This window comes from Grampus griseus (assembly GCF_964374135.1).
Source record: "Grampus griseus genome assembly, chromosome: 11".
Classification (NCBI taxonomy): Eukaryota; Metazoa; Chordata; class Mammalia; order Artiodactyla; family Delphinidae; genus Grampus; species Grampus griseus.
The window spans coordinates 91,271,661-91,296,468 of record NC_139005.1 but is presented as its reverse complement, the minus strand read 5'-3'; the positions used below and the strand labels follow the sequence as shown (position 1 = coordinate 91,296,468).

At 58.0% G+C, this 24,808-nt stretch overlaps 1 protein-coding gene across 1 annotated transcript in view; it reads left to right on the top strand.

Annotated features, from left to right (window-relative positions):
• The window catches only part of MYH9 (myosin heavy chain 9), a 93,208-nt gene extending 69,268 nt beyond the window's left edge, over positions 1-23,940 (top strand). The window contains exons 17-41 of the mRNA XM_082666068.1: positions 280-401; positions 1,183-1,252; positions 3,083-3,243; positions 4,082-4,190; positions 5,208-5,339; positions 5,735-5,941; positions 6,467-6,604; positions 7,250-7,373; positions 9,321-9,492; positions 10,276-10,488; positions 11,147-11,291; positions 12,506-12,712; positions 12,953-13,057; positions 13,314-13,466; positions 14,587-14,835; positions 15,777-15,989; positions 16,142-16,354; positions 16,655-16,816; positions 17,878-18,006; positions 19,265-19,353; positions 19,436-19,559; positions 19,857-20,065; positions 20,724-20,832; positions 20,938-21,110; positions 22,398-23,940. Coding sequence (XP_082522194.1) covers positions 280-401; positions 1,183-1,252; positions 3,083-3,243; positions 4,082-4,190; positions 5,208-5,339; positions 5,735-5,941; positions 6,467-6,604; positions 7,250-7,373; positions 9,321-9,492; positions 10,276-10,488; positions 11,147-11,291; positions 12,506-12,712; positions 12,953-13,057; positions 13,314-13,466; positions 14,587-14,835; positions 15,777-15,989; positions 16,142-16,354; positions 16,655-16,816; positions 17,878-18,006; positions 19,265-19,353; positions 19,436-19,559; positions 19,857-20,065; positions 20,724-20,832; positions 20,938-21,110; positions 22,398-22,515 — 3,846 coding nt within the window. The 3' untranslated portion in view covers positions 22,516-23,940. The remainder of the gene's footprint in view (positions 1-279; positions 402-1,182; positions 1,253-3,082; positions 3,244-4,081; positions 4,191-5,207; positions 5,340-5,734; positions 5,942-6,466; positions 6,605-7,249; positions 7,374-9,320; positions 9,493-10,275; positions 10,489-11,146; positions 11,292-12,505; positions 12,713-12,952; positions 13,058-13,313; positions 13,467-14,586; positions 14,836-15,776; positions 15,990-16,141; positions 16,355-16,654; positions 16,817-17,877; positions 18,007-19,264; positions 19,354-19,435; positions 19,560-19,856; positions 20,066-20,723; positions 20,833-20,937; positions 21,111-22,397) is intronic.
• The last annotated feature ends 868 nt before the right edge of the window (positions 23,941-24,808 follow it).

The following is a 24,808-nucleotide window of genomic DNA, read 5'->3' as shown; positions in this document are numbered from 1 at the left end:
TGCAGAAGCTCTGTCCCCCGCCGCACACAGTGGCCTCGGTTAAGTTCCCCGGCGGGGTGGCTCAGGCACCCTTAGGGGCTAAGCTGCCTTCGTAGCCTGTGTTTCTGCCTCTCCCGGACCTGGATCACGTAATTAACTGGGCTGTCAAAACCTGTGGGCGGCAGCGACTCCCAACTCCCTTGGGGGCTTTTGCCCTGTTTCATGCAGAGGGGGCTGCCCCTCTCTCCATCAGTTCCTGGGTGCAGAAGTAAGAGCAGGTGCGTGTATTTTCCTCCCTAGGCTGGCAAGCTGGACCCCCATCTGGTGCTGGACCAGCTGCGCTGCAACGGGGTTCTCGAGGGCATCCGAATCTGCCGCCAGGGCTTCCCCAACCGCGTGGTCTTCCAGGAGTTCCGGCAGAGGTGAGCAGGGCCCTGGGCCGGCTGCATCCCAGCAGGGGCCTCCGGTAGGGGAGCCGTTTCCTCGTCCACATGGAGTTGAGTTCCGGCCGGCTCCTCACACGGTTCTCTGTGCCACCGTCTGCGGGAGGAGGGATTTCTCTGTTTTGTTTCTGAAACAAAAGTTATCTCATTGGCTTTCACTCCTAGTCACTTTGGGAGCCTGGCGCTGTTTGCTACAGTTAGAGGAGCTCTGGAAAGAAATTAAAGGAGGATCAGCTGGAGCCTTGGGTATTAAAGGAACTTGATGGAAATGGAAGTCTGCTATGTGTGCAGAGGGGGACAGTAGTGACACCGACTTCTTTGCTTAATGACTGTGTTTAGCGCCAGTTGCCGTCTTGATGCAGCCCTGGGTTTAATTTCTTGGACCACCCCGTTGATTGGTGGTTCCCTGCAGCGTCTCAGTGAAGAGGTGGGCGTGGCCTTCTGGGGTTACAGATGCGGATGCTGGGTGATTAGCAGTTAGTAAGCCCACTGCAAAACTCACCCTTGAGTGAATGAAACAGCCCGACATGAGTTTCCATTCGCTTTCTGGAAAGCACCAGGCCTTCCTCGTGCCATTTGGCCTAAGGAAAGAGCAGGGCGGGGTTCACCAAATATCCCCTTTCCTTAGGAGACTCTGTGGAAAGAATTCTACATCTGCTACACCACAGGGACGACCCTAATCTCTCACGTATGTTCCAGGCCACGTGGAATCCAAGCGAGGGCTAACCTGACCTGGCTGTCCTTCTCTTCTCTTCCTCAGATACGAGATCCTGACACCAAATTCCATTCCTAAGGGCTTCATGGATGGGAAGCAGGCGTGTGTGCTCATGGTGAGTCGAGCTGCTGGCCCCGCCTCCTGTGTTGGGTGACCCGTGGCCTGCTGGGCATCCGTGTGGCCAGCGCCCCTGTGACTGGACAGGGTCCTTTGCATCCATTGGCACCGTGCTCTCTTGTTCCTCCAACAAGCCGGTTCTGACTCTGCCAGGTGCCCTGAGCGGCAGCCCCCTTAGCCCTTGGTGGGGTCAGGACAGCGTGTGGGAGCCAGGTGGGAGGGAGGAGGCCAGAGCCGCGGCGTGGCAAGGCTGTGGTGTGAGACGGCCTCTTCCTTTTGGGCACGTTCTGGTTCTTTCTTGCGCACGTCTCCTCCGGTCTTCACATGCGGTGTGGTCGGCGGGGCAGCTTGCCACCAGGGCGCCACGACCAGCCCAAAGCTGCCGGTGTCTGAGTTTCTGGACCTTTCCGCTCTTTCCCCCAGCTCTGAACCAGTGCCTGACGGGCAGTGGGCACTGGATTCTGCATAGCGAATGAAGGCCCTGTGGTGACCCAGTGGCCGCGCTGAGGCTGTACCCACTCAGTCGTTTTTCTGCTTTGCAGGCAGGCGTCCCGCTGGGCCTGACGTGTCCAGAGTCAGTAGCCGCCACCTCCTGCTTGCTTTACTTCGCGTCCTTTCCAAAGAGTCAGCCGAGGATAGGCCGGGCTTGGGGGTGGGGGAGGAAAGAGAAGAGGGAAGAAAAATTCAACACCTGCTCTGTGCAAAGCAGCACATTAAGGGACAGGGAGATGGGGGCTAGAAAAGGAGGGAGAAGACACAGCTCCCTGCTCTCCGATGCTTGTCACCTGGCAGAGAGGAGGCGTGAAGGAAGAAGGGTGTGCCTCCAGCTCGTGTCTGGGCCGCTGTTTCTCCGGAGGCTGAGTTAGCTGCTGGCCAGTGAGGGGTGTCCCCACTTCTGGCATAAGCAGGTCCCCTCCGTCCAGCCCTGCAGGGAAGATGGGCAGCTTGGGCTCTTCATGCCGGGAGGGAGGTGGGGCGCGTGGCCGGGGGATGCCCTCAGTGGCTCCACCTGCCCTGGGCTTCCCTCTTCACAGGGCCTCTGCCGGGTCGTTCGTGGACACCAAGGCCCCCCGATCCCACTTACCCTATTCAAGGCTCTGCCTCTTGGAGCTTGTTCTAAATCTCTTCTCTCCCAGGCAGACAGTTGGACAGACAGACCCTTGCCCGTGGGCTTAGTAAAAGAGCCTGGTTCCTGTACCAGAACAGCCCGGTAATGGTAGTGACGGCTGAAGCCCGTTCGGCACTGGTCACACGCTTGACCCTGTGCTAGGTGCTTGCTGTGCGTTCTCTTGTTTGACTCCCACGGCTCGCCTAGAAAGGAGGTGCTCTTATTTGCTTTGTCTGTTAACTGTTCTTTTAATTAAAGAAACCGTTATTCCCATTATACAGCTGAGGAAATATGGGCTCACGGAGGTCAAGGCCTAGGGTCATCTAGTGAGTATTTGATCCTGGCCTGAGCTGGAGTCTCTGCTGGGCTTGGACCAAACAATGATGCTTGGCCACCTCTGCTTGGAGGGAGACTTGACTGGGCATTTGTAGAGCGTGACTGCAGTGTGCGGGGCGGCACAGGGAAGGAAGAGGAGACCTCCAGGCTCCCTTCAGGGCCGAGATTCTGTGCTTCTCTGCAAGTCTGACTCGTTACCTGCCCCATGCCGGCCCCCACCTGCCTGCTCCCCAGCGTGCCCCCGGCCGCACTTTCCCTGCACCTGGAGAAGGCTGCCCACAGAGCAGGCCTGACCCAGGCTCCAGGCCCCTCCCCCGTCCTTGGCCTTGCTCCAGGGCTCCGCAGGGGTGGCAAGGGGTAAGTGGCCAACTCGCCTCCGTCTAGATCAAAGCCCTGGAGCTCGACAGCAACCTGTACCGCATCGGCCAGAGCAAGGTCTTCTTCCGGGCCGGCGTGCTGGCTCACCTGGAGGAGGAACGGGACCTGAAGATCACGGACGTCATCATCGGCTTCCAGGCCTGCTGCAGGGGCTACCTGGCCAGAAAGTGAGTCCTGGGACGCCCACCCCACCCAGCCTGCTCCGCGCTCGGGCCCTCCCAGCTCTCCTGTAGCAGAGGACACTGAGGAAGCGGTGGCCTGGGCGCCCTAGTGCCAGTCAGGTGTCGCCCCGGGAGGCCCCCGTGGCCTTCCCTGCCCCCCTACTTCCTGGATTTCTGCCTGAGGTTTAAAGTGAGCTGGTGGGAGGGGTGACTGCGCTTGGATTTGCTCGTCACGAAAGCTCCTACCACCACTATTCCTTCCTGTGTCCCTCACGTAAGGATGACACCCAGAGCTGGCTGTCCCCAGAGGACGCCGTGCTCCCAGAGGAGGAGGCCAGCCGAGCAGCTCCTGTGGGGGTCAGGGGCTGACTTGCTGCGGGAAGGTGGATGGGGCAGCTGCACATCTGTCCCCTGAGCCCTCCGTGTCTGTGCTCAGGGGTATCTGTTCCAGCCTGAGATCTGAGCGCTGGGGAACGCAGCATGAGTTTGTGGAGTTTGGACAAATGGACCTGTGTAGGTCATCAGCTGCGGACGTTCTCCCTCTAAACCAAAGCCACAAGATCGTGGGTGGTACCAGGGTGGGGAGCTGCGGTCGATAGACGGACTTGATGACCAGGGCTCACACTTGACTCGGATCTGTGGTGACCTCGGCCCCAGGCACCCTCTGTGAGGTCACCCACAGGATTGTACCCGAAGCCGACCTCCTTCCCGCCACGTCTGTTTCGTGGTGCCCCCGGCAGGGGTCGGTCCCTCCGGAAAAGCCTCCACAAGTGAGGTCAGGACTGTCGGGAGGGAGGTGTGCCGTCCCCCACCTGGAGGGCTGACTGTGACCCTCGCCCCACAGGGCCTTCGCCAAGAGGCAGCAGCAGCTGACGGCCATGAAAGTCCTGCAGAGGAACTGTGCCGCCTACCTCAAGCTGCGCAACTGGCAGTGGTGGCGGCTCTTCACCAAGGTGGGTCTGGAAGGGCCTCCGCGTGACACGGGGGACGGGCAGGCCTCACGCTGGCCTCCTGCAGGGCTCAGGCCCTGGGGCTGGTACTTTGTCTTTGCGTCCCTGTGCTCAGCACAGGAGCCCTGGATGATCCTGCCCATGGGGTCTAGAGGGGTGTGAGCCGGGGCACGTGTCCGGCGTGGACGGCCACGGTGCTATCGGGCTGGGCTAGGGCGGCTCCTGGGATGTCAGGGCCCAGCCCGCCCACCACGGCTCCACGTGGAGACAGAGCTGCCCACCCAGAAACCACGGGCAGGTCAGAATCTGCGCCCGCTGGATGGGTCCTCCCTAGCCTTTACAAAAAATTCGTTCATTAGTAAAGTTGTTCAGGCTGCTTTTGTTTATGATAAGTAATCTGTGGTAATTGCGAAAAGTTAGACTAACCACAAGGGTAAACAAGAAAATAAAAATTCACCTATAATCCCTTCATCCTTGTGCCAACGTCAATATTGAATAGATGTTTCCATGTTTAGTCTGCTTTTAAAAAATTTTTTTTTCACTCCCAGTAAATCTCTGCTGTGTAAACCACACACGTTCTTACGTAGCTGAGCTTTGACTTGTATAAACAGTCATGTACTTTGCATTTTGCATCTAAAATTCCTTTGTGAGCATCATTTTTTAAAAGTCAGCATACTGTTCCCTAGAGCTGTTTCATAATTTATCTGACTATTTTTCCAGCAGTGGATGTTTATCTCTCTGAAATTTTCACTGTTATAAACAACGCTGTCCTGAACATCTTCACGTACACATAGGGGTAGTTTCCCCGAAACGTAGTTAGTGGGTCAGAGGCCTATGGCACGCAGTACCAAATTGATTTCCAGAAAGATTGTACCCATTTGCACCTCCTCTGCCCTGCGTCCTACCTGCCCCTCACTCTCATGAGCTTGCGCTTCCACAGGTGAGGGGAAGGCGCCACGGCTCTCAGCCTGGACAGGCATCTTCCCCTGAGCACGTTTCCTCCTCAATCTCCTCTCCTAGGTCAAGCCGCTGCTGCAGGTGAGCCGGCAGGAGGAGGAGATGATGGCCAAGGAGGAGGAGCTGGTGAAGGTGCGGGAGAAGCAGCTGGCCGCTGAGAGCAGGCTCTCAGAGATGGAGACCCTCCAGTCCCAGGTGGGTGTCTGCAGGCTCTGCCCAGGCAGTGCTGCCACCTGCTGGCAACCAGTAGGCGAGGCATGCCTGGTTAATTTCTCTGCAGACCCTGTTCGGGGTTTCGTGATGTAGGAAGGCTACCCCATGGGATGGGAAGCTCATGAGTGTTGGGTTCAAGGCCCAGCCCCTGTCTGAGCCTGTTTCCTCGGGATCTTGACGTACAGCTCACGGAGCGGTGGTGAGGGACGGTGGACGTGATGTTTAAACATGCGGGGCAGCTTAAGCGTCCTCAGATGGGAGCTGCTCTCATCAGCAGGGTTCTCCCTGCAGGAGCCTGCACTGGAGACCAGTTCTCCTGTGGGTACAAGTGGCCCGAGGCGGCCGTAAGCGCTCACATTTCCCACGTGTTCTCGCAGCTCATGGCTGAGAAGTTGCAGCTGCAGGAGCAGCTCCAGGCAGAAACGGAACTGTGTGCTGAGGCCGAGGAGCTCCGGGCCCGCCTGACCGCCAAGAAGCAGGAGCTCGAAGAGATCTGCCATGACCTGGAGGCCAGGGTGGAGGAGGAGGAAGACCGCTGCCAGCACCTGCAGGCTGAGAAGAGGAAGATGCAGCAGAACATCCAGGTGCCCAGAGGAGGGGCAGGGCCGGACCTCAGGCATGGGGCGGGGGGTGGGCTGCGTGGGGAGCAGGGGTGCCACGAGTGCCATGGGAGGACAGCCTTTGTCCCGGGGGCAGCCTTGGAGACGTGTTCTCTTTGGGGATTTTTTTTTTTTTTTTTTTACGGCCGTGCCGCGCGGCTTGTAGGATCTTAGTTCCCTGACCGGGGATTGAACCCGGGCCCATCGGCAGTGAGAGCTCGGAGTCTGAACCACTGGAGCACCTGGGAATTCCCTGGGTGGTTATTTCTGACGTGTCAGATGCCTGCCCCACTGAGCGTCGAAGCCAATTTAATTCCCCTCCTCCGTCCTGGCTCTGGCTGGTCTGAGGAGCGGAGGGCGGATGCTTGCTGGACGAGGCCCCTCGGAACACGTGACCCCGCGATTGGACTGGGGTTCTTGTCCCCGCACCCTGGTTTTAAATACATGACCGCACACGTGGGGGCCGGGCCGCATCCAAGTTGCTCAGGCGTCGCCCCGGCTTCCCGTTAGGAACTGGAGGAACAGCTGGAGGAAGAGGAGAGCGCCCGGCAGAAGCTTCAGCTGGAGAAGGTGACCACTGAGGCCAAGCTGAAGAAGCTGGAGGAGGGCCAGATCATCCTGGAGGACCAGAACTGCAAGCTGGCCAAGGTGGGGCGGCAGCCCGGCAGCCGGGGCACGGGGGCGAGCGGCTGGGGCAGCGGCTCCAGGCTCGGGGCTGCGGCTGGGTCCCTGTCAGCGTCCGCCTGGCGACAGATAACAGCTGGGAATCAAGTTAGAGGAGAAGGAGGGACAAGGTCAGGATGCTGACCTCCATCTCCAGAGGATGGGGGTGGCCAGGTTGACAGGGCAGGGCGGCTGCCCGGGACCCTGTGATGTGGGGAGTTACGCTGGCTGTGTGGCCGCCACTGTGGGATTAGGACTCCACTGGTGGCCACACAGAGCAGAAAGTGAGAAGGGCAGGGGCACTTTGGGGGGTGAGGACGGGGGAGGTCGAAGGCATGCAGGAGGTGGCGTCATCCCGCCTGCCCTGAATTCCCTCGCTGACGCTCACTGTCACCTGGCGGCTCTTCTCACCTGAGCAGAAAGGGGTGACGCAGGCCCAGCTATTGCAGGGGAGCTAGTGACCTTTCCGAATGACTCCTTTGATCCAGGAAATCCTAATGAACTTGACCAGGTGTTTAAGGCCCTGCCCCGCCATTCAGTCCTCAGTGTCGGGGTGAGCCGTGCCTTGAGGAGAGCTGACGTGTTCTGCGCTCAACTGACTTTAAGCTCTGACTCACCCTCGCCCCCCAGGAGAAGAAGCTGCTGGAAGACAGAATAGCCGAGTTCACCACCAACCTCACGGAAGAGGAGGAGAAATCTAAGAGCCTGGCCAAGCTCAAGAACAAGCACGAGGCGATGATCACCGACCTGGAGGGTAAGGGGGTGGCGGCAGCAATGGTCGGACTCGGGATCGCTCGAGTGTCCCCTGCTCGGGGGCCCAGCCTGGGCCTTGCTGCCAGGAGCTGGAGTGCCGGCCGGGTCTCCCGCTCGCTGTGTGCGGGCGAGGCTGGGGTCTGTGGTATCCGGCCGCTGCCCTCGAGACATGGGGGTCAGCGCCCGCTCCCTGTGGAGTCTGGACCTCCAGGCACTGGTTGGTAGGGACGCTCCCCCAAGTGACGAGTGTTGAGAATTGAGCTCTGGCGTTTCTCTCATGTCGCGCACCGTGCGTTTCCCAAGCTTCTGAGACTTCCTAGGAGCGTCTAGGTTTGACTGCGACTCTGCCACTTACTAACTGTGTCATCTTGTACCTATTAATCTCCGTGAGCTTGAGTTTCTCTTACCTCTAAGGGGACACAGCGAAAGGGTGAGTGTGAGGAATGAACTAAATAATGCGCATGGACGTGCTGTGTGTGTTGTAAGATGCCGGGCAGGTATCGCGAGAGGCCGTTGCTTCACGTGGGGCAGGGAGACAAGTCTTGCCTCCGTCTCCCTGTGCCCTGGGATCCGTGGTGGCTCGGAGGTTGGCACAAGCCCAGGTCTGTGCTATCTGGGGACCCCTTGTCCCCCTGCCCCTTGAGAGGAGTGGTACAGGGGGCAAGGGGAGCCCAGACCACCGGGGGGGCTCTGAGCTCCAGCCAGAAACCACTGCTCCCTCTGGGGAGACGTGGGGCAGCCCGGTGCGCAGGGCAGTTGTCAGTGCCCAGTGGACGTAGGGCTGAAACCATCTGGGCTGGTCGCTAGGAGAATTTTCCCAGCTTGGTTTCTTGGCCCCTCCTGGGTGAAGGTGTTCAGACCATGAAGGGGAAGAGACGTCCTGACACAGAGATCTCTTCACCTGGGAATAGTCTGAAAGACTCCATCATCCAGGAGGTCTTGGGGCAGCAGGCCGGCTGGATTGGCAGACGTGAAAGTTTGACGCTAACAAGTCTTGCCAAAGATGTAGAACAGTCAGAACACACACGCGCTGCCAGTGGGAGTATAACTTGGTAGACAGTTTCGGAGGACAGTCTGCCAGTGGCTAGTGAGGTTGAAGCTTTGCCTGCAACCCATCCCTCTTGTCCATGTGCCTTGGGAGTCATGGGCAAGAATGCTCACGGCTTCGTGGCTCAGGAGGGCACACAGCTGTAGGCTGTGCCCATCCTACAAGTGCCCATCAGCTGTAGGATAGACAGGTAAGTTGTGGTGTGTTCACATGGTGGAACACACAGACAGAAGTCCAAATGGGTCGATTACAGTGACACTTAAGTTGCTAAATGTCAAGATTTTAATGTTGAGCGACCAAGGTAAGACGAGGAATAAGAGTCGCCAGCCCTTACTGCGCACTCTATGGGCAGGCACGGTTCCAGGTGCTTTCAGATACCAACGCATCTGAGCCTCCCAGCAGCCTAAGGAAGTAGCTTGTCTTATAGCCTTACTACTCAGATGAGGCACAGAAAGTTAAGGACATCACCTAGGTGACGTCATAACAGGAGTCGTAAAGCCCATTGGACTCTGGTCCCGCTGTACCGTCTCCATAGAATTTATATAGGACAGATCCCTAATGTAAGTTCAGATTCATGCAGGACTAAATGTTATAATTTTTAGGGAGGCAGACATGGTGGAGCCTCAAAGGGAAACGAGGGAACTGTAAACATGAACTTTGGGGGAATAGTTCCCTTGGTGGGAAGGGTCAGTGGGTGGGGTTGGAGAGACAAGGACTTGGAAGCTTATGGTGACGTTCTTGCCCTTCATCCAGGAGTTGGGTATGAGTGTGAATCATGATCATTTAAACAGCACGGATGTTTTGTAACAAATATTTGGCATTTTATGTAAGATTTGAAGACAAAGACAGATCTGTAGCCACTGAGGGGTCTGTTCGCATCTCTCCATTCTTCCTTCTCAGAGCGCCTGCGAAGAGAGGAGAAGCAGCGTCAGGAGCTGGAGAAGACCCGCCGGAAGCTAGAAGGAGACTCCACGGACCTCAGTGACCAGATCGCCGAGCTGCAGGCTCAGATTGCTGAGCTCAAGATGCAGCTGGCCAAGAAAGAGGAGGAGCTCCAGGCTGCCCTGGCCAGGTGAGGGCCAGAGCATCAGCCAGTGCCCGCACTCTCAGCGTGCTCCCTGCTGTGGCTCTCGGTGCACCAGTGAACTGCGGGCACGCGCTCCGCTGTTGTCTTGGAAGCCAATTAATGACAAAACATTTTCTGTTCACTAAAAGTGCAGTCTAAGGCTTCTCTGTCATTTGTAATCCCCCCAAAAATTCATCCACAACCCTAGTCATCCAATCATAGCAATTCTTTCCTTTCCTTTTTAAAATTTCATGGCTACAGGCATGCTTTTAAAAAATAGATTTTATTTTTCCAGGCATATTTAGATTCATAACAAAATTGAGCAGAAGTTACAGCGAATTCCCAAGTCCCCACGTGAACAGCCTCCCTCATTAGCAACCTCCCCCGCAAGAGTGATACATTTGTTACAATCATGAATGTGCACTGACACGTCATTATCACCCAAAGTCGGAGCACATTTGTAATTCTACTTAGTTGCTGTAATCATGGACTGTAGCATTTTATTTCCTTTTTTTTTTCAGTTAACATTTCATTTTTTTTTAATGTTTAAAGGACTGAATCTTAATTTGGAAAATGAAATGATTCTTCTGTAGGTTTTTGAATTCTCAAAGTGGAATAGCGCTCAGTCTTCTGGATGCGTCAGATGTTTTCGCTGAGAAGAGCTCCTAAGGGCCATGATTATGACTGCCAGAAGTGGCTTTGGCTGCACCTCTCTGAAGCCTTTTCCGCAGACTCTGCTCTCCGTAGGTGACAGTGACCTCGTCCTGATGTTGTTGCTCTCTTTGGCAGAGTGGAAGAAGAAGCCGCCCAGAAGAACATGGCCCTAAAGAAGATCCGGGAGCTGGAATCTCAGATTTCCGAACTCCAAGAAGACCTGGAGTCTGAGCGTGCTGCTAGGAATAAAGCTGAGAAGCAGAAACGAGACCTCGGGGAGGAGCTGGAGGCTCTAAAAACGGAGCTGGAGGACACTCTGGACTCCACGGCTGCCCAGCAGGAGCTCAGGTGTGTCTTGGGACCGACCACCCAAGTCACTGAGGGATAGGGGTGGTGGTGCAGGGAAGGGGAGGCTGTGGCCTGGGAGGGATGGACCCCAAGTCTCTGCATACACACAGTGGCCAATTGTCATGGAGCAGAGAGCTCGGAAGCTGATGGTTCGTCAGCAGCTTCTCCCTAGAGTAGAAGAGCTTGGCTTGGAGTTGGGGTGAGGCAAGGGTGGGCTTTAAAGCTGAAAGGCTACAGATGCCTCTACCAAGTGTGTCTGTGGGGAATTCCCTTGCAGTCCGGCGGTTGGGACGCTGCGCTCCCACTGCAGGGGGCACGAGTTCCATCCCTGGTTGGGAAGCGAAGATCCTGCGTGCCGCGGCCAAATAAATAAATTAATTAATTTAATTAATCTGCTTATAACGCACTCCTGGCTCCTCGTATTTAGAATAAAATCCAATTCCTTACATAAAAGGCCTACAGTACATTTAAAAAAAAAAAAGTGTGTCTGTGAGCCTGGGCTGTAGGATGCATGGCCATGGAGAGAGGCCAGCGGGCAGAAAGCTTCCTGGGGTGGCCAGTGCCCGTTGCCGGGTGCTCTCTGCTGCCACAGAAGAGCCCCAGGGCAGCACCGCTCCTGGATCCCTGGCCTCCCTCCTGAGGGCGTTTCTCTGTCCAGGTCCAAACGTGAACAGGAAGTGAACATCCTGAAGAAGACCCTTGAGGAGGAGGCAAAGACCCACGAGGCCCAGATCCAGGAGATGAGACAGAAGCACTCGCAGGCTGTGGAGGAGCTGGCAGAGCAGCTGGAGCAGACGAAGCGGGTGCGTGGGCCTCCCCAGGACTGGCTCCGTGAGGCTCTGCCACGGTCAGGGGGCCCTTGCAGGGTCTAGGCTCCAGCCCCTCGTGGCTGTGTTACTTGGGGATGTAGGTCCCTCTGTGCCTCAGTTTCCCCATCTGTAAGGGAGGCTGATGATAGCCCGTCTCCTACAATTAATGTGAGAGTTGGAGTCGGTAACATGTGAGGCACTTGGATAGTAAGGGCTCGGTAAGTTGTTCAAGAATCATTTATTCTCATTATTACCTTGTTCATCAACCTGCCAGACCAGAAGATTTCATGGAATTGGAGCGACTCTGAGTTTCAGAGGGCCATCGGGGTCCCCTTTTCTGAAGCCCGTCCCTTCTCTAGAACACCCCCAACAGGTGGTCAGTTGGAGTCTTCGTGGGAGAACCCTGGGGACGTTGACCCCAGATGGTTTCTCGGCTGTGGCCGGGCAGTTCCTGAACAAGACCAGTCCTGCATCCGGTGGCCTCCAGCTCACGGCCACCCTTGGTGGCAGCCCGAGAAGGCAGAGGCTCTTCCACACGGCAACCTGTACAATATTTTCAGAAACCTGCCTTGTCTACCTGTCTACCTTCAATTTCCACCTGGTTCCGGGCAGGTTGAAGCCTTGCCTGGTCCTTTAGCTGTTTTCACCCAAAGTGACTTTGCATTCACGCTGGGTCCGGTTTACCCTTGACCTTGCCCGTGATGCTGTGACCGGCTCGGTACGGACTAGATTGGGATTGTCGTGTTTATTCTGTAAACTCGGCTTTTATGTTGTTTGGAAGAACATCACTGTGTTACTTTGAACATCAAATTTTCAAGAGGCTTTTCTGGAAGTCTACCTACGAACAATTATAATTTCCATCATCCTATAAGAACAGCTAAAATCTTAACATCTGCAATGATGGCATCTTGCCCTTGGACGCTCCCTGAAGCTGGTGCGGGAGGCCGGGCAGGGATGGTGTGAGAGCTGGGGGAGCCCACGTGCCGGGTGTCCGGCCCCAGCTGGGTGCTGAGTTCACATCAGGCCCAAGCCTTCCGAGTCTGGGATCCTTGCCAGCTCGTCATCCCCCAGACTTGCCCAGTGTCGTTTTTGCTGCAAAGGCAGCCAATTCTGGGTCTGGACCCGCCGGATCTTCGATGATGTTAGAAAGACCAGCCTCACGTCACAGGTGCCCCCTTTCACGTCTTCGCTTTTCTCCCCGCTGCCAGGTGAAAGCCAACCTCGAGAAGGCCAAGCAGACCCTGGAGAATGAGCGAGGGGAGCTGGCCAACGAGGTGAAGGTGCTACTTCAGGGCAAGGGGGACTCCGAGCACAAGCGCAAGAAGGTGGAGGCCCAGCTTCAGGAGCTGCAGGTCAAGTTCACCGAGGGGGAGCGCGTGCGCACGGAGCTGGCCGACAAGGTCTCCAAGCTGCAGGTGAGGCCTCTGCTGGACCTCCTGGGTCCTGGCCCACATCGCCAGGGCTCCCGCTCTTGTCTCTCTCTCTCTCTCTCTCTCTCTCTCTCTCTCTCTGTCTCTGTCTCTGCAACCTGGCTCAATCTGCGAGGCCTCTGGGGTTCAGCCTGTGACTCAGGTCCAGCATGGCCGAGAGAGCCGAGGTGGGACCCAAGCAGTCGTGGTCGAGCTCACGGGGCTTTGTCTCCCATCCGTGCGCAGGTCGAGCTGGACAATGTGACGGGTCTTCTCACCCAGTCGGACAGCAAGTCCAGCAAGCTCACCAAGGACTTCTCCACTCTGGAGTCACAGCTGCAGGACACGCAGGTAAGGGCGGGACGGCTCCTGTGCCCGCACGGCATTAGCTGCCAGGCTTCTGGGTCTTTGTCTCAGAGCGTCCTCCCCTGCATCTGCGGCTCTCTGCGTCCTCCCCTGCATCAGCGGCTCTCTGCGTCCTCCCGGCTCCTTGCCAGGCTGCCCCCTGAATCCGAGGGACTGCTCCCCTCTTCCACCAAGGGTATGGGGACCGCGAGGCCCTGACGCTGCGGGTCCTGAGCCCCTGCCCTCCTTGTTCTCGGAGTAGGAGCTCCTGCAGGAGGAGAACCGGCAGAAGCTGAGTCTGAGCACCAAGCTGAAGCAGGTGGAGGACGAGAAGAACTCCTTAAAGGAGCAGCTGGAGGAGGAGGAGGAGGCCAAGCGGAACCTCGAGAAGCAGATCGCCACCCTCCACGCCCAGGTCCGGAGCTGGCTCCCTGCAAGACACCCCTGGGAACTGTGGGCTGGAGCCTGCAGGCTGGGGAGCTTCTGGCGGGGCGCCCACCTGGACTCCAGGGCACAGCCCTGCCGCTGGGTCCACCCAGGCCTCCCCGAGCTGGACACCTTCCCCTGGGGGAGCTCCTGCCCTCCCCAGACCAGGGCTCATGCCTGGGGTCCCCAAGGAGAATTTAGGAACCCATGAACTTGGGTGGAGGAGACGTACATCGTCATTTCACCAATCTCCAGCTGGCCTTCGGCGTTTTCTTCTGTTACGAATGTAGGCAACAAGCCGTGGCCCTCGCAGTGCCGGTGGCCTGTTCAGTAGAAACCACCGGTCATCGTGTCCGAGCTGAGGGCAGGCCTTGGGAAGGTCATCGTGCTCCTAGCCACTCAGGAGCCTGCTCTCTGCTGTGCTGATAAAGAAGCACGATGGTTACTGAACCACAGTCTTAAAAAATACCCGACACCTGCACTTTTCTATATTGGTTTCTTGGTAATCCTGCGTATTTTGCTTTATGCACGTTCAAACCTCGTTATGAGAAGGAGGTCAGAGTCTTCTCTAGACTCTGAAAGGGTCCGGGGCCAAAGATAGACCAAGGGCCCTCTTCCGGATCCTGTCTTAGGACTTAAACGTGCCAGAAGATCTGCACCAGGTCGGGGAGGGTACAGGGTACCTGGATGGCGGTAGGGAGTGTGGGCACGGTGGCAGCTGTGTGTCCAGATGCGAGGAGGGGGCTGCGAGACGGACGCCTGCAGGCAGGGGGCACTAGGCTGCTGCCTGGGGGAGGGGAGGAGGCTTCCCACTGTAGGCCTCCGTCTTGGTACGAGCGGCTGGTGCGGGTCACGACTGAGAGGCCTTGCCGAGCTGACCTGTGGTGTCCGCCCCCCCTGGGCTCTATGCGCTATGCCCTCTGCGGAAGCTCCATTCCCCTGGCCCCAGAGGGAGCGGGAAGTGGCTGGGGGAGCCGTCTCCGTAACTGGGTTGGTGCCCCATTCCTCCGCTGGCGGGTGGCAGGCCAGCTCCCAGCTGTCCCGGGTGTGGCCACGTTACCCGAGCAGGTGCCGTGCTGGGTGCCTTCTGACCCCTTGCTCCCGCCCAGGTCACCGACATGAGGAAGAAGGTGGAGGACGGCGTGGGGTGCCTGGAGACGGCCGAGGAGGCCAAGAGGAAGCTCCAGAAGGACCTGGAGGGGCTGAGCCAGCGCTACGAGGAGAAGGTGGCCGCTTACGACAAGCTGGAGAAGACTAAGACGCGTCTGCAGCAGGAGCTGGACGACCTGCTCGTGGACCTGGACCACCAGCGGCAGAGCGTCTCCAACCTGGAGAAGAAGCAGAAGAAGTTCGACCAGGTGGGTGGTGTTGGTGCTGCCACCGCCTCACGTCCTCCCCTCTGCAGACACCCTGCCTCGGGCAGGGGCCTCTGTCCGTCAGCCCAGCCCGGGGTCACCGTCACCAGCTCAGGAGGGGGCCCTGAGGGGCAGGCGCTCAGAGGGCCCTCCCGGATTCCAGCTCGTTGAGGCGCCTGGAAAGAAAGCGCTCACGATAGGTTTGGGAGCAACTTTTCCCCTTTCTTGGTTTTTTATGTTTTTCGAATCTTCTCTAATTAGAATTTTTCTTTATACGTTCACAACTCTTGCTTACTCCAGGAGCTCTGAGGCGGCTTACCGAGACGCAGGCAGTGGGGTGGGATAGAAAAATGGAGTCGTGCAGTCTAAAGCGTTTCCCATTTAAGAAATAAGTCCATGGAATAAAGAGGTGCTGCAGCAAAGGGAAGGGGGAGGGGGGAAAATAAGATGATACGGTCAGGGTGGGCCAGCGCAGGGAAAAGATGCCGCACGTCCTTGGAGGGGGGCCACAAGGGATTCGCGCCTCCGCGCAGCCAGATTTGCTTTCTTTTCAAGGTAAACACCAACCAGTCATTCAGGAAAACCAGGGGCTTTCCGGGTCCTGAGGGTGAAATATTTACTTCCTGTGGGTTCTCCCGGAAGGGGCACTGAGTATCATAAAGAACCTCGGTTACTAAGTGATAAAAGTTACACAGACTCAATGGGTTGTGGCAGAGGCCACCTCCACCTCCGTCTGCTTATGAGGACACGCTGCACAGCACGTGTCACAATCGGAAGCAGCGGCTCGCTGCTCTCCTTGGTCCCCCTCCCCCAGTCCTGGCCCCTGGGACCCTCCTTCCCCAGGGAGTTCGGGCCCAGATGCTTTACCTGCCAGAGGCCAGCAGGCCCTGAGCTCTTTCTGAGAGCCGGTTGCTCGAGCCTCATGGTGCCCTTCTGTCTCCCAGCTCCTGGCCGAGGAGAAGACCATCTCCGCCAAGTACGCAGAGGAGCGCGACCGGGCAGAGGCCGAGGCCCGGGAGAAGGAGACCAAGGCGCTGTCTCTGGCCCGGGCTCTGGAGGAGGCCGTGGAGCAGAAGGCGGAGCTGGAGCGGCTCAACAAGCAATTCCGTGCGGAGATGGAGGACCTCATGAGCTCCAAGGACGACGTCGGCAAGAGCGTGAGTCCCCGAGCCCACGGCCGGCACTGGGGCGGGGGTGGGGGTGGGGAGATGGCCTCAGGACGCGAAGGATTAGGGGCTCACGGACACTGAGGCTGGGGACCTGGGGGCCTTGCACCCCTCTGTTCCTGACCGCATCCCCTCGGCGGCAGGTCCACGAGCTGGAGAAGTCCAAGCGGGCCCTGGAGCAGCAGGTGGAGGAGATGAAGACCCAGCTCGAGGAGCTGGAGGACGAGCTGCAGGCCACCGAGGACGCCAAGCTGCGGCTGGAGGTGAACCTGCAGGCCATGAAGGCCCAGTTCGAGCGGGACCTGCAGGGCCGCGACGAGCAGAGCGAGGAGAAGAAGAAGCAGCTGGTCAGACAGGTGCGGACGGCCCTCCCGCTCCCCTGGGCAGAGGCGGGCAGGGAGCCCCGGGTTCTGGGGGCTCCTTTCTCCTTCCACCGGGACTGGGGGAGTCCCCTGATTACGCCCTCCACGTCCTCACATTCCAATCCTCTGCCTGGAGGTCAGTGACCCCCTCTACTAGGGTTTTATGGTCAGGAGTCCTCCCTGTCCCTGGACGCCCCGTGGATGCCACGGGACTGGACCAAGCCCACCCGGGCCGTGAGCTGAGGCAGGGTCTGTGGGTACGTCCGGTTTCCTGAGCCGTTGGCATCGCCCCAGGTGCGGGAGATGGAAACTGAGCTGGAGGATGAGAGGAAGCAGCGCTCGATGGCCGTAGCTGCTCGGAAGAAGCTGGAGATGGACCTGAAGGACCTGGAGGCCCACATCGACTCGGCCAACAAGAACCGGGACGAAGCCATCAAACAGCTGCGGAAGCTGCAGGTGAGCTCAGGCTGGACCCAACCAGATCCGGCCGCACATGGCAGCGCTGGGCTCAGCACGGGGCTGGGACACTAGTGGGGTGGCCGGTGAATGCTGGGAAGTGCCGCGTTGCCCTCCCCGAGGAAGGTCTTGGGTGCCTTTAGCTCCATCTCCCAGATGGAGACCCAGAAGCTGAGCAGAAACAAACTAGTCAGAAGCAAACTTGCAGTAAGATTGTTGTCTTTGAGTGAAACAAACAAGTGTAAACCTAGAAATGCAATGGCGTTATAGTCACTTAGTGGCAGATTTCTAGAATAAACCAGACGTGGCCCATCCCAGCCTTAACGGACAATGGTGGAAGTTTCCAAGCTGATGGTTCAGAGAAGCAGCTCGGAGCACAGAACACATACTTGGCCTCATCAGTAATGAAAGAATAATAAGTTTAAAAAACCAGCTCTGAGATGCCACATCATATCCAGCAAACCGGCAACAATAAGAACGAGTGTAAACACTGGTGTTTGCGAGGTCGTAGGGCATAGGTGCTCTCATTGCGGTGGCCACTCTACCTGGTACCACTTGGCCTTGCCCAGCAAGGGTTGTATCCTTTGGCCTGGGGAATCCCAATTTGGGATTTATCTCCAAAAGGGAAAAAAACACAACTATTTCCCAAGATCTTCAGAGTTAAAACGAATCACCAGTGAACAAAGGACACGTGACTGCGCCATGTTGCCGGGACTAACCTGGCAGGTGGCCGTTGACCTGGAGCAGTGGGGATGGCCCCAGAGTGCGGGATCCAAGTCAACAGGAGGCGGTAGAAAGTAAACAAAAACATAGCTGGACTAATACCCACCCGGGGACTAACGCTGCCGCAGGTGTGCTTTGTAGATCCTGACAGTTAAAAGCGTGTAAAGATGGTATAGAATAAAGGGAAGCTGTGTCTTTCCTCTTTTGCCCTTTTATAGCCATGTTGGTTGAATGTGGCCACAGGCTGAGGCCCAGCCGTCGGTCCCTGTCGGCGGGCACTGTGTGGGCACACGGGAGCGGTGGGACAGTGGCACCAAGTCTCTCCTCCCCGCCCTCAGGCCCAGATGAAGGACTGCGTGCGGGAGCTGGAGGACACGCGCGCCTCCCGCGAGGAGATCCTGGCGCAGGCCAAGGAGAACGAGAAGAAGCTGAAGAGCATGGAGGCCGAGATGATCCAGCTGCAGGAGGTGGGCCGGGCCGGAGCAGGGCGCTCGGGGCCTCCACCCACCTGCCGGGGCCACCCGGGCAGAGCTGGAAGAACGGCCAAGCTCCAGCGATGGGCCGGTGTGGTTCTTGCTTTCTGAAAGAATTGCCCCTCGGGGTTTCATGAAGTAGCAAGGCTCCCTGGTGTGATTAGAACGTGTGTGTGTGTGTGTGTGTGTGTGTGTGTGAATTAACTCGTCACCTCCTGGGGCCGGCTCCCTCGCGTGAATCACCACCACCTGTGGTGACTTCCTGCCTGGCGAGGAGGGGTCCCTCCCAGAGGCTTACGGCGCCTTGTCCTCACACGAGGCAGGTCGGGAAAGCGTCCCCAGGCTCTAGGCAGCCTTCTGCCTTGATGATGCTGGCTACCCAGTTGCTCCTAGCTGGGCCAGACATCCAGGCTCTCCTCGTCTGCCCTGCCCAGACCGGCTGTGCCCTCCTGCACACGTGGGTCTCTGGTGAGGCCGCCTCACCCTCAGGGTGAAGCCCTTGCCCCCGCCGGCTTTCAGAGCCCCACACTGTGGCCTTAACTCACGTCTTTGTCCTGTCGCCCCTGCTTCCTGTCTGCCTGGAAGGTAGAGGGACCAGCATCCCGTCAGGCCAGGATGATTTCCTGTTTATTGCAACATCCCCGGCACCTGGCTTAGTTTTTATTTTATTTATTTATTTATTTATTTTTATTTTTGGCTGCGTTGGATCTTTGTGGCTGTGCGCAGGCGTTTCTCTAGTTGCGGCGAGCCGGGGCTACTCCTCGTTGCGGTGCACGGGCTTCTCATTGCGGTGGCTTCTCTTGTTGCGAAGCACGGGCTCTAGGTGCGCGGGCTTCAGTAGTTGCGGCGCGCGGACTCAGTAGTTGCGGCGCGCGGGCTCAGTAGTTGTGGCTCGCGGGCTCTTGACTGCAGGCTCAGTACCTGTGGCGCACGGGCTTACCTGCTCCGCGGCATGTGGGATCCTCCCAGACCAGGGCTCGAACCCGTGTCCCCTGCATTGGCAGGCGGATTCTTAACCACTGCGCCACCAGGGAAGCCCTGGCTTAGTTCTTAGCGCTTAGGTATGGGGCTGTGTGATCATACGGCGCCTCAGCTGTGGCCTCAGAGGGGCTCCTGGGAACGGGCTTCGTGGAGGAGGCAGGCCTGGGAAGGGGTTTGGGAAGAGGGGGCCAGGGGCTCAGAGTGCCGGACACAGAGGAGGGCTGTTGGCTGCGGGCGGCCCCGGCGGGTCACATTCGGGTTCCCGTGGCAGGACCTGGCAGCTGCCGAGCGCGCCAAGCGCCAGGCCCAGCAGGAGCGGGACGAGCTGGCCGACGAGATGGCCAACAGCAGCGGCAAAGGGTGAGCCGGCGCGAGCGCGAGCGGGTGCGGGGTTCCCCGCTCTGGTTCGGCCCCTCTCACCTCCCCCCCCCCCACTCCCCAGTGCCCTGGCGCTGGAGGAGAAGCGGCGCCTGGAGGCCCGCATCGCACAGCTGGAGGAGGAGCTGGAGGAGGAGCAGGGCAACACAGAGCTGGTGAACGACAGGCTGAAGAAGGCCAACCTGCAGGTGAGCGGCGGGGCTCTCTGCGCACCAGGGCCCCCTCGGTGACGCGGGTGGGCCTCCCCAGTGGCAGAGGCAGAGGCGGCCGCCCCCTGATGCTTAGGGGACGATGTCCTGGTGCCTGCACTGGCTCCTTGGTTCCTCTCTCTCGGGCACTGAGCTGCTTCTGGACCCTTTATGCTGGGCAGCTCCCTCTTGTGGGAAGGCCTAGTGATCGGGGGCCCTGCAGGGTCCAGCTGCCCCTCCTCTGCCCCCGGCCGGGATCCCCGCCTTCCTCAAGGTCACCAGCCCTTCTTCCCACAGATCGACCAGATCAACACCGACCTGAACCTGGAGCGCAGTCACGCCCAGAAGAACGAGAACGCGCGGCAGCAGCTGGAGCGCCAGAACAAGGAGCTCAAGGTCAAGCTGCAGGAGATGGAGGGCACTGTCAAGTCCAAGTACAAGGCCTCCATCACCGCCCTCGAGGCCAAGATCGCACAGCTGGAGGAGCAGCTGGACAACGAGACCAAGTGGGTGCCCCTCGCCCGTCACCTGGCACCATCTGCCGGCTCCTCTGTGTGCCCATCCCTGAGACTGTTTCCCCCCATCCTGACGGGGCTCTCATCCCTTTCCCTGGGGCCTTTTGCCGGGGCTTGTGGAGTTTGAATAGGACCCACAGCCCACTTCTAAAGTTGGGGAGCCTGATGACTCTCTGAGGGCTGAATCCGAGAGGTGGGGTTCCCACCCACCTGGGCAGCCCATCTGTGGGCTCAACAAAACGGAGACTTCTTTGGGGGTAATGGGGGTCAGTCTTCCTTTTTGCTTTTTCTTTGGCTGCACTGGGTAGCATGTGCGATCTTAGTTCCCTTGACCAGGGATTGAACCCGTGCCCCCTGCACTGGAAATTCAGAGTCTTTAACCACTGGATCGCCAGGGAAGTCCTCTTTTTCCTCGCTTTATATGTGCTCTCTGAGATGTGTCAGTTCCCTTCCCTGAACCTCAGTTTCCTTATCTGTGAAATGGGGCTAAGCCCAGTGCCTTCATAAGAGTGTTCAGTAAAGGCAGTCTACCTTAGCATCAAGGGAAGTACCAGTGAGGCCCGGGAATGGGTGGCCCGGCCTGTGGATTTGTCGGCCAGACCTTCCGAAAGAGGGTGCCCCCCTGAGCCTCTGTGTTCATGCCTTTCAGGGAGCGCCAGGCGGCTTCCAAGCAGGTGCGTCGGGCCGAGAAGAAGCTGAAGGATGTGTTGCTGCAGGTGGATGATGAGCGGAGAAGCGCCGAGCAGTACAAGGACCAGGTGTGTTGGCGGCGGAGCGGGGCCCTGCCCCTTGGCGGCTGAGGGCGGGGAGGGCCACAGGCATGTGGGGTCGTGACCGGGGCCCCTGGCCACGCGTCTCCGCAGGCGGACAAGGCGTCTACCCGCCTGAAGCAGCTCAAGCGGCAGCTGGAGGAGGCCGAGGAAGAGGCCCAGCGGGCTAATGCCTCCCGCCGGAAACTGCAGCGTGAGCTGGAGGATGCCACGGAGACCGCGGATGCCATGAACCGCGAGGTCAGCTCCCTCAAGAACAAGCTCAGGTGAGCCCCGCCGGCCCCACCCGCCCCTTCACAGGACCCTTTCTCCTTCAAAAAGTTAGTTTGTCCTGAAGAGCAGAATTTGGAAAATGAGGCTCCTATAAACTCAGTCACCTTTCTCAGCTAGATGTCAACGAGCGAGGTGCTTAATGACGCCGAGAAAGTGCCGGTCAGAGAGCCCTTCCTCGTTCTCCTTGCCTCCTGGGCTGTAGCCCGGCCTTTTTTTTTTTTTTCTTAAACTTACTTATTTATTTATTTATGGCTGTGCCGGGTCTTTGTTGCTGTGCGCGGGCTTTCTCTAGTTGTGGTGCGCGGGCTTTTCATTGCGGTGGCTTCTCTTGTTGCAGAGCACGGGCTCTAGGCACGTGGGCTCAGTAGTTGTGGCACGTGGGCTCAGTAGTTGTGGCGCACGGGCTTAGTTGCTCCGCGGCCTGTGGGATCTTCCCGGACCAGGGATCGAACCCGTGTCCCCTACATTGGTAGGTGGATTCTCAACCACTGTGCCACCAGGGAGGTCCTAGCCTTGCCTTTTAAATAAACTCTCCAGGTGATTTCTTCCCGTCCTGCCTGAAGAGTCTGTTCCTGTCGCAGCGCTAAACCTGATGAGAACATTTTCAGGTTTTGTCAACTGGAAGTTGCTTGAGGCAACCGGCCGGTCCCTGGCGCAGCTTTAGGCGCCGGGTGAATACGGGCATCTTCTAACTCTGAAACAATGGAAAGGGCTGCTTGGCAATTCTCAAAGGAACGTCACATTCAGGCAGCATGAAATGGTTGAGGCAGAGGGTCTTCTTGGTCGAGATTCTCACTGCTTCCCTCCTTTTCCCAGGGATCGTTTTTTAAAGCATAAAAGCAACAAGAGCAGACAGTCTGGTCAGTGTGTGATACCGCTTTTCTTAGCGGAGACCGGAAGGAGACGCCTGTCTTTGTGCACTGTACACAGTCATTGTGTGTCTCTTGGTTTCGCCTGTTTGGTACTCAGTGTGGTCAGAGGGTGGCATTTTGCAGGGGCAGCTTCATCTGCTCTTGTGCCTCCCCGCTTTGAATCAGCCCCCATTACCTGACGGATTTTTGCTAGTGTTTTGGGTGAAAGTGGGAAGCTTCAGGCCGGGGGGGCAGGAGGGGACAGCCCTCCTGTCCCCGCTGGAGGCTGTGTCCCCGGAGGCCCCCCTCCCACCGTTGCTTCTCCCCGTGGGATGTCAGGAGCTAGTTTCCTCTAAAGATCACTTTGAAACACATGAGCTGTACTGCGGCCGCCTGGCCAGCACTGCTGACCGCTGCCTCTGCCCCCAGGCGTGGGGACCTGCCGTTTGTCGTGCCCCGCCGAATGGCCCGGAAAGGTGCCGGCGACTGCTCGGACGAGGAGGTGGACGGCAAAGCCGACGCGGCTGAGGCCAAAGCTGCCGAGTAACAACCTCTTCTTCTTCTGCTGCCCGAGACGGACGACAGCACCGACTCCACTTCCCCTTCCCAGCCCTGCAGCACCCCTCCTCCCTCCTGGGACTGCTGTGACCGTGACCCCACCTCGTCCCCCCAGGCCAGGGGACCTCAGGCCTCACCTCCCCACCCATCCCGCCAGGCCTCCTTGAAGGGCTTCCGGCTTCCTCTGCTGCAGCCTGCTCCCCTCCCCCCCCCCGCCCCCCGGAATCTAATACCAAAGAGTCAGGGTCCTGGGCCCTGGCCCAGGAACAGAGCGACCAGCAGTATCCCCCCACCCCTTCCCTTGCCGAAAGGCACAAGATGGTGAGGTGAGGAGGGCGGGCCTCCGGGGATGGGCAAGAGAGTTTTCTACGAATCTATTTTTCTTCAGACTAAGGAGTTTTGCTAGCCCGACGCCCCAGAAGAGTTGTCACCTTCCCCCGCCTCCGCCACCCTCTCCCTTCTTTGCTGTTGGCAATCACACGCGGTGACCTCACACCCTCTGCCCCAGCGGCCCCCCACTCCCGTGGGCTCTGGGTGGTCCGGCATGAGCAGGCCCAGGGGGTCCACTTCTGTGCAGGGCACGGGAAGCTGGCGCGGGGAAGGAGGGGCGTTCCTCCCCACCCCTGCCGGGCAGCGCCACCACCACCTTCCTGATTCTGAAATGTCTCAAGTGCAATGATGACCCCTTTCCCTCCTTTGCCGAGGGCAGCCCACCCCTGCTGCAGCAGGGCTTCTGGGCTGAGAAGACAGGGCCCAGGGGCCAAGCTGGAGAGGCCAGCCGTGGCCTCTTCCAACACTCTTGGGGACCAAATATGTTTAATGGTTAAGGGACTTGTCCCGAGCCTGACAGCCAGAGCAGTGGAAAGGGCCAGGTGATCTCGAACCTACTCCAGGACTGGGGCCCGAGGGTAGCTGACCTGCACCGTTGACTCAGTATAATTCAAGACTCTGCCATCTGCACAGATATTTTTAAAAGAAGAAAACAGTTGTCTTTTCTCCCTCTAACTGTAATAAATGGTAAAATTCCAAGTCTTTATCACTGCCTTTCCTTTGGAACCACGTCTAGAAGAGAGTAGCTTGTCCTACACTGGTCTACACTGGTGGCTGATCCCCGTATTCCTAACTGTTCTGTATATGCTGCATTTAGACTTACTTATGGCAAAAAAGGCATTTTTTTTTTTTAAGGAAACAAACTCTCAAGAAATCATGAAGATATATAAAAGCTACATATGCCTAAAAAGCTCTGAATTCAGGTCCCAGTTGCTGTCACAAAGGAGTGAACAGAACTCCCACCCCTGCCCTTTTTTTATATAATGGAAGTGCCTTAGCATGGTTGCAGCCGCCACCACTACAGTGAGCTGGTTTACAGATGTTTTCCACTGAGCATCACAATAAAGACAACCTTGTGCTACGAGCCATGTGTCTGGGGTGTCTCTGCGCCGGAGCAGGTGGCCTAGAAGGGACTGTACCTGGGCCACCTAGAAGGGACTGTACCTGGGCCACCTAGAAGGGACTGTACCTGGACCACCTAGAAGGGACTGTGCTTTGCTTCTGCAGCAGGCACCTACTTTGTGCAATTTCTGGAAGCTTCCAGGAATGCAGCTCAGCTGGGGCACAGGCTCCAGTAGGGAGTGACAGTCACGCAGAAAGGCAGGCTGGCCAGATTCAAGGATGCTAAGAGTGTCTCATAAATCTTGGTTCCTTTCAGTTACTGAGTACCTACTATGTGATGGACACTGAGCTGGCCTGGGGGATAGAGATACAAGGCCCAGGCGCTGACTTCCAGAAGCTTTCTTAGTCATCAGACGATGCAAAGCCTGCCCTATGGAGGTTCATCCCAGGTACCATAGAAGGGGGAATGAGGGAGTCGGTGCTGAGGCCTGTGGGTACTGGGGCAGGGGCTCTTCACAGGACCGTCAGAGCCCTTGTTCCTTCCTTCTTCATGCTTTGAACAAAGGCTGAGCATAGACCAGGCCCCTTGCCAAGCGCTGGGAGTGCGAGGGCAGGGGAGACAGATGTCCCTGCAGTTGCAGGCAGGACGGGGGGCAGGCAAAGGCTCTCCTTAGAGAAGGGGTTTGGTGCCCACTTGATCCAAGGTGTGGACTCAGGCAGCAGGTCTGCATGCGGGCCCTCGGGGCCACTGTGTGGCTGGCCCGATTGCTAAGGAGAGCTGCAGACTCCTAGACAGGGCACCCACCAGGCCTCCAGCAGCCGACCCATCCAGCCTCCGAGGAGGTGCACTTTCGGGCCCTGGGAAGGGAGCTGCAGGAGGTGATGGGAGA